General features: G+C 39.7%; 3 protein-coding genes across 3 annotated transcripts; 1 reads left to right on the top strand and 2 right to left on the bottom strand.

The window, feature by feature from the left end:
* Positions 1-639: 639 nt before the first annotated feature.
* On the bottom strand, positions 640-1,177 carry MELLADRAFT_69981 (uncharacterized protein; the record flags this gene model as incomplete). Its single annotated transcript, XM_007419205.1, has 2 exons — positions 640-697; positions 729-1,177. The coding sequence occupies 2 exons, from the start codon at positions 1,175-1,177 to the stop codon at positions 640-642; spliced, it is 507 nt and encodes a 168-aa protein (XP_007419267.1).
* A 152-nt stretch (positions 1,178-1,329) lies between these two features.
* MELLADRAFT_69980 (uncharacterized protein) lies at positions 1,330-2,472 on the bottom strand (the record flags this gene model as incomplete). The annotated part of the gene is made up of 4 exons (XM_007419204.1): positions 1,330-1,368; positions 1,412-1,899; positions 1,984-2,145; positions 2,238-2,472. The coding sequence occupies 4 exons, from the start codon at positions 2,470-2,472 to the stop codon at positions 1,330-1,332; spliced, it is 924 nt and encodes a 307-aa protein (XP_007419266.1).
* Positions 2,473-5,307: 2,835 nt separating this feature from the next.
* On the top strand, positions 5,308-6,722 carry MELLADRAFT_114322 (uncharacterized protein; the record flags this gene model as incomplete). The annotated part of the gene is made up of 4 exons (XM_007419206.1): positions 5,308-5,601; positions 5,679-6,056; positions 6,331-6,613; positions 6,682-6,722. 4 exons carry the CDS (start codon positions 5,308-5,310, stop codon positions 6,720-6,722), a joined length of 996 nt encoding a protein of 331 aa, XP_007419268.1.
* Positions 6,723-8,446: the final 1,724 nt, after the last annotated feature.

The following is an 8,446-nucleotide window of genomic DNA, read 5'->3' as shown; positions in this document are numbered from 1 at the left end:
CTTTTAACCATGGATCGAATGGTTCTAAGATCGAGTGGTCCGGAAGCACAAGCATCCTGCAATTGTGCAGATGCATTCTTCAGATGTTCATCCGTGGAGGTGGAAGTGCCAGGTCGTTATTGTATATGAGCCGGGTGGTTGTCCGAGGTAGATAAATGAATGGTTGATGTTGGATGGGGTGGGCTGAGGAGTGTACCAGTCAGTTTCCGATATCGGAAACGTCTGAGTCCTACATTGATGGCGCTCTGAGGCGCTAGGACGCTATGGTGCATAGCCGCACTATGAGGCGCTATGTCACAATTTAGCACAGCGATATTTCGCTATACAGTGCGGCAAGGCAAACCGCTATCTAGGCTAGGTTTTGAACATAGCTATAGTGGGGCGCCCCGCCCGCTATAAGGCTGAAAGTATAGTGCAGGCGGGGCGGCCGCTCCGCTGCCGCTCTGCTCCCGCTATTTTGAGCGAAGCGCGGTGGCGTTGCTACACAAGACGTCGATTTTTTAGTTGTTACTTCCTTAATAGGATCTATTTCAATCGCCTCACTACTATTACAATGATTGTACAAATTAAAAGCAATACAAAATATCTGTTAACAATTAACTTTAATCATGCATAGTTTAGAGGGAGTCATGAAGGACTTCAAGAAACAATAAGAGGGATGGAATGAACAATTCTAAAGGAGAAACTCCCGGTCAAACTAAATTTGAAAATAGAACACGTATACTTACGATTTGTTCGTATTGTTCGAAGTTTCTGGTTGTTTTCCTTTCCTAACATAATTAGGATCGAAATTTCCACCTAAATAACCTTTTCTCTTCTTACCATCATTCTGCGGTTTTTGATAGTTTGAAGATGAGTTATTAAATTGAGAATTAATTTGATTTGAATTTAAATTATTGTTATTATTGTAATTTCTTTGAGTCGAAGTGCTCTGGTTTGAGTTAAACGAAGTATTTCTTGAAAGATTTTGTCTAGTTTTTGGGTTACCGGTGTTGTGATCCCAATCGAATCTTTCACCACCTTCAGCATACGGGTTATCTTTGAAGCTAAGTTCATCACATTTTCTAGCCTTTGCAAAACAAATTTCTTTTAAATCTAATCTGCATTTTGAAATATCAATTGGTCCTGTAGTTCCATCTTCGTAAGTGACTTTCTCAGTAAACAGGAGGGTTCTCATTCTTATATCATACCTAAAAGCTACCATCCGTCACTCAGTTTCTCTTATGCTTTCTACATTCTCTTTATGTTTTTCTATCCATTCAGCTAATTTTACGAATTTAAATTTGTGTCTGATTGCTTTTATGAAATTTCGATAGTTTATTGTCCAAGTCATGTATGATTGTGAGAATTCATGAGGATACGGAAGGCCTGAATAGATGTTTTGAGCTTTGGTTGATTCGTCGCTCTTCACTTTCTTTTCAGTGTGATATTGCCAAGCTTCTTCTTGCCATTCTTCGTTAAAGATCGTTAGTGGAACTGGAAGTTTTAACTCTTTTATATTCTTTTTGAAAAATGGTGTTAATCCAACATTACTATCGGTGTTTGTTGATGCTCCTTCTCTAAAGGTGAAACCATTCTCTACTATTTCACTTCCTTCTTCGACCTTATTTGAATTTGGTTGTTTGAGATTGTTTTCGTCTAATATGATGATTGGATTTGATTTTAAATTAACTCCTTTAGAATTCTTCTCTTGATTTACTGATAAAGATACAGAAGTAGGATTTAAAGTAGTAGTTGATGATCGTAATCGTTCTTCTGCTGCTTTCATTTGTTCATGAATTCTAAACAAAAAGGCTGCTTCTTCTTTATTTCCTGCTAGTACTGCTGCTGTAGCTCTATCCATAGTCATGTCTAAATCTTTCATTTGTTGAGTTACGATTATTGACGGAGTTAAATTCTCTAATTGAATTAATTACGGAGGATCCAAGGAAAGTTTTAGTTAGTTTCTTGACTTAATTATTCTAATCAGTCAAACTTCGTTACCTGTTGCATTAGCGTTTGGTTTACTTCCTAGAAGCTCTTTGTAAGAATCATCTATTTGAATCATCCCTTTTCCTTTCTCGATTCTATTGCTACCAGCATCGTTTATCTCCTTATTAGAATCATTGATGAGATCTATTGATACTTCCTTGTTTTGATGAACAGCTATTATTGATGTCATAAATAGAAAAACGAAACATATCAATAAACATTTTAATTAATTTCTTAATTATGATAATTTTTAATTTTTAGCTTACGAGAAATTTCATTTGTTGATTTCTCAGTGTCCTTCGAAACATTTATAGCATCTGCTTGATTGTTCGATTTAGAAATTGAAGAGTCGTTTTTGGCATTAGCCTGGTCGACTTCATTTGTTCCTTTGACATTTGCTGGTGGGATCATGATATTGGCATTTGCCTGATTCCCTTCATGTGTGAGTAAGTTCACTACATCTTGACCTTCTTTACTTGCTGGATTCTTCCTTTTCGACATCTTCTTCTTTAATTTTTATTATAACGATGAATAACTATTTAAATAACTTTAACGATTTATTTTAACAACAACACGAAAACCAGTTTTAAAGAAACCTGGTTAGAAAAGAAAGCGTCGAGAATGAAGACCAGAGAGTGAAGGAATGGGATGGAGAGAACACGCTAGGGAAAAGAGTATACAGGAAGACAAGGGGGAAACGGATCAGTCCTAGAGGCTGATATGTTATAGACATGACTTCTGTCTCAGGAACAGTCAGGTGATGACTGTCTCGATTCCCAAAGCTGAGAACGAGCCTCACGAGCGTTGGGCCTGAGGATTGGCTATCCAACTGGGCTCTGAGACAAGTCTCGTCCTCAGAGGCGCGATAGATATCCCCGATAGTCCATGGACCCGGGCAATCTACCTCGTGCCTCGTCCGGGTGCCAATCCAAATAAGAAAAAGAGAAACATGGATGGAGATTAATGAAAGTGAAAATAAAACTTACTCTGACAGGTTCACCATCAATATAGAAGGCTGCAACAGTCGGTTGATTGGTTTGAATTGGATGGCCTATACGATGAGCACGCCAAAGGTGTTGAATCATAGATTTGGTACTGGCGTGCTTGTCAATAGCCATTGGTTTGTTGCAAATGTTGACAGCCTCGAGATCCTGTTCCATGGGATCAACGGCGTCGATCAAACCCTCTTGGGCATGACAGATGTTCTTCATCACACCGTTGACCTCCTCCTGGACAAAGTAGGTCCACACCCAAGAAGTACGAGTTACAGTAGTAGTGTCTGAAGCAGCCGTAGCAGTGGAGACAGAAGAGATAGAGTCAGAAGGAGCAATACTAGATGTGGGAATGGCCATTGTGCAACAAAGCAAGCTGGTGGTGGATCTGGTGATTGGGGCGGAGGGCATGTATAAACGATGATCAACAAGATTGTGATTATGTGATCATTGTGGGAGATTTTTGGCCTCAAAAGTGTCGGCTCTTGGGCCGGGTTGAGTGCCCGGGGCGCCACAGGGCCATTTGTGACTCTCATGAAGTTAGGTTTAAATGCCCCGGGGCCGGTACTGTGAGCTCTGCAGAAGTTGCCGGGCAGAGTCGGCCAGGCGGGGTCGGGTCCGGGTCACAGCCCTAATAAATCCTAATTACATATACAGTCAACTCTTGATGTAAGCATATTGATGGTCAACATATATCCCTTGCCTATATTGCGCAATGCATAATTTTAAAAGCATAATATGCCTATCGGGCCCATGTATACCAAAAAAAATACCACAAAAACCTATGCATATAGCGAGATATGTCTACGTTGAGCTTGCTTACATCAAGAGTTGACTGTAAATATACATTTTAAATCATATGTAATATGTAATAAAACACTAATTACACCTCATAACTCAGTGTCAAGAGTTAAAATGCTTATACTACATAAATTACATAACATGTATATGTAATTAGGTAGTAATAATAATCATAGTTAACAATAATAATTAAACCCTAAACCACTGTAGTGATACAAACAAGTATCACTACAGTTAGGTTTGGAGAAGAGAGTATATAAACTCCTCCTCTCTCAGCCTTCAGAAATTCTCCCCCAAGCATTTATTACACACCACTTTTAAGAACCATTAAAGTTCTACTGAAGTAACATCAAGAGTCTTATAAATATAAGACTAGCAATATCTTCATTACTTAAATCAGTTCCTTGATTAAAAGTAAGTAATACCTTCACCCTTTCTGGATCCTCTACTTCCCCCAAGTAGGAACTCTTTTAGGTTGGTGACCTTCCAACAACCCAAGGCTAGTGACCTACATATAATTACTTTCAGGCTGGTGACCTTAAGAACAACCATAAGTTGGTGACTTTAAGAACAACCAGTGTAGTGGCCTTTATCTCACTCTTTAATCTGTTAATTAGAAGGATTAAAGGAAGGACGTTTTGGGATCCATCCTTCATTTATTATAAAATTTATTTATTATAATTATAAACCTCCTTTTCAGGAGTCACTTAACTGTAGTCTGTCTGGATTTATCCAAACAGACCAGTCTTTCCTCTTTCCTCTTTTCATTCTAGACTATTTTTAATTGTAATTACATCATTCATATTAAAGGAGAACTATGAATTCAAACAAAACTCGAAAAAACCTCCACTTTTCAGCTGGGCAACTGGCAGTTTTTGCCTGCCGAAGTTTTGACTAGCTTAACAACAAGCCCACTGTGCCAGGTGATTTTTTCTCGGACTCGTCCGCCCCTGGCACAGGGGGCTTGCGTATTAAACGTCAATCGTGGCGTGACTAATAGCCACCTTTTGGTGGGCGTTTTTTCACTTTGCATTTACACCACGAGCCACAAATGTGATTTCTTCAAAAAATCAATCAGATGAGCTCTATCGAGTTCTGAAGGAAATGGCCTCTTCAGAATCTCGACAGAGCTCATGATCGTGTTGATTCATTGAAGCTGCATATTTCTAGATTTGAAATTTCAAACCCTAAGATCGTTATGTACAACCTCAGAAAGCCTGAAGAGATTTTATACTAAGGGATGAACAATTTGCTTTTGATCTTCGCAAATCGACGTTGGTAGCTAGCGGTAGCTATCGGTGGCTTATGTGATCATCGGGTGTACATCAGATCAGAGAGCGAAAAAGATATAAAGGGTCTTCAGAGACGAGATATCAGTAATGCAATCAATGAAATCGATCAAACATGATCACTTGCCTCTTGTTGTTTGTTTTGAGACGAGTAGATCAGTCCTCATCTTCCTAACATACTTTTTGTTATCAATCAACATTTCGAAATCTATTACTTTTGTCGTTGAGAGAATTGATGTTGCGTGGTCTTGAGAATGGTGATCGAAGAAGAGCCTAATCGCACAACTGGACGAACAGAGTCAAAAAAAACGTCTGTACTCGAAGGTCTCTGCGTAAGATTGAGAGAAGACCATGGCCTATCAGCCAAGCAGTTCTTTCAGAACTTCATGGCTTCAAAGGAAGAGTCGATCATCATACGAAGAAAACAATGGATCTCACCAACTGGGTGGAAATCGACACGAGGACTACTTGACTCGATCAAACAATTAGTAGATGACGAAAATACCGCGGAAGCTAGACATGACTGGCAAGAGTGGGTTCTACAACAGGTATGGCTCACATTTATTTGCTGAACTTCAGATTTCCAAGAACTGACAGAATGTATTCCTCATAAACAATCCCTCAGGCTATCGAGATTGTTAATACACAAAAAACTCCTCGTCGGAACACTGCTACAAAAAAAAGTGCATATGTGAATGCAACAAAACTCGAAGACACTTTCTTTAACGGAAGCGAAGAGAACAGACGCAATGCGATGCTAAAGGACAGCATGAATTTCATGTGGAGGTTGATAGAAGCAAAATTAGAATATAGTCATCATGATCAGCTTTCTAAAGACTTCGATACAGATGAAGCAGACCCTGAAGATTCCTCTTCTGATTTCGAAGGAGAATTCGAGAATGAATTGGACGATCCTGACAAAGATCCGACTGAGCACGTTGAAGGGAGGATGTATGTAAGATCAAAGGACAAGAGAGTTAATTTGAGAAATCGTCTACAGGCAGTAAGTTGCAGTCGATCTCTTTTTTGAAAGATACCTTTACAAGCTTAGTTGAAACTGATACTTTTGTTGTTTGATTCAAACACAGATCAACGCCACATTGATGGGAATGCTTGCCTTTGCTTGCAATCGCCGATGTAATAGTCTCCAAGTCGAGAACTCGCTTACCTTCTTAGCATGTGGTGTCACCGAGAGAATCAATAGTTACCTGAACTATATCGGATTAACCTGTTCCCGGTCAACTGCGATGAACGGTCTAGCAAGTTTAGGAAAACAGGCAGTAAAAAAGATTCGAGTAGTGATGTCAAAGAAATTGGTCTTATCGCCTGTGATTGTTCTAGATAACATTGACATTCAGGAGCGTATCCACCACGAAAGAATTGAACAGCAGACTCAGATGTATCATGGTTCTTGGGGTTACATCCATCAATCAAACCCCAAACTACTCAAGGATCTAGACACCGGAGCATTCAGCAAAGACAACATTCGACATATCTTACAGATGACTGCACGAAAAAAAATAGACTTGGGCCTCGTGATGCCGACTGAAGATGAACAAAGTCGGTGGATTCTAACTCTCAAGAATCAGATTGCCTCTGTCTTTCTCCGCTATGTCAAAAATAAAAAGAATGTTTCAAAATCGAATTTCTTGAACGTGGAGCCACTTGATCAAATTAAATGTCAAGTTCCAAATATCCTGATGCTCAGAATGATGGATTCAACTGATAATGGATCTGATGGAGTTGGTCAGCTGTGGCAGGAAGTGATTGGCCAATCCGGTTTGACCAAAGAAGAATTTTCAAACCGAACTCACATTTTGGAGGGTGATCTTGGTACTTGCCTCAACTTTGATGGACTACGAAATCAGCGTGAAGCAACAAAGATCGCAGATGAGAATTTAGAGAATATCTTACTTCTTCCAGGTGCTGGACATACAATTTGGAATATTGCTCAAGCCATTCTTCTCCATCATTGGGGAGACCCATCCGACATGAATGATTTTGGCGCATGGCAGACTGTTGTTGCCCTTTCAGGAAAAAAAGCACCTCCAACAGCAAAGAAAGATTTCACATCAATGCTTCGATGGATCGAGAAAATTCATGAAGCCACAATAACCTATGCACTTCTGTAAAGATTTTTTTTTTTTGGTAGAACAAAACGATTTGAAACTGACACCTTTGAAAATACACAGTGAAATCCTTGGCAAGACTGAACTAGATCTTGAAGAAAGGTTTGATACAAATGCTGTTGAATTTGACAAAGTTATTGATAAAACATTTGAAATCATCTTTTCAACATCAGCGCTTTCTGCAGCCCAAAAGGATCAAGACCAGCGTAAATGCCAGCTTTTGCTGAGGTTACGAGACTTTGCGACTGTTGTCGAAGCAAAGCGAGCAATGTCTGCGGGAGATATCGGCCGTCTCATGCTTATGTGGAAGAGATGGAGTGTGATGATTCAAGGAATGAATGGTCTCACTCATTACTCAACCTATCTTCCACGAGTGGTTGTTCTCTTAACCAAAACACTCCCACAGCCAATGGCTCATGTCATTTTACATTCAATGTTAATTGCTCCAAGCGGACGACAAAATCACTTTGTGGCCAAGGATGTTTTCCTTGAAGTTCAAAACTATTGGATAAAGTATTTCTACAATAGATCGGTGAGTTATTCTCTTTGATATACTATTAAAGTGGATGTTGATCTATATAGTGGTTTTGAATTCACATAGGGGAGTGGGACAGAAATTTCTCGCTTGAGGGATACATTTTCAATATGTGTACCCCATGTGAGTAATTTGTGAGCTATATGGTCTGATTTGATGATCCTGACTCATCTGCTTTTCAGCTCCGGAAGCTCCTTCATACACTCAAGGGGCGCTCAGGGTTAAATGACACATACCAGTCATCAAAGACATTGCTCACACTCAATACAGTTCAGAACTTTGTTGGCTTTGCTCGAGATAACAACTTAATTAGCTGTCAAGCCGGATCAACAATAAGAAGTGGTCTGATTCCTGATATCTATCTCCTCGGAACAGTCAAACTGTCTCAAGATTCTCTGAGCGGGACAAATGACCGATTTCATTGGCCCTTTCGAGGGATCTACAATTCCGAAGTCACATCAAATGTGGAAGAAGAGTCAGATCCATACGAGTTTCAAATTGATCCTGAGCTGCGTGATTGGGAGGCAGGAGAATAAACAGGCAAGTCTCACCTTTGATACTCCAGCTCTTTTGCATCAAGATCATTTTCTTGAACACCTTCTCGTAGCCATTGCATCATCCTCTGATTCCGAAATTTGACTTTTTCTTTTTCAATATCATCTTGTGCGCGCTTATGCCTCTTCGATTCCCGCTGCTCATGCTTTCTTCTCCTCTCATCAATCTTCTCCT

The sequence above is a fragment of the Melampsora larici-populina genome (genome assembly GCF_000204055.1).
Source record: "Melampsora larici-populina 98AG31 unplaced genomic scaffold MELLAscaffold_142, whole genome shotgun sequence".
Taxonomy (NCBI): domain Eukaryota; kingdom Fungi; phylum Basidiomycota; class Pucciniomycetes; order Pucciniales; family Melampsoraceae; genus Melampsora; species Melampsora laricis-populina.
The sequence above is the reverse complement of the archived record's forward strand: the minus strand, read 5'-3'. Positions and strand labels throughout refer to the sequence as shown.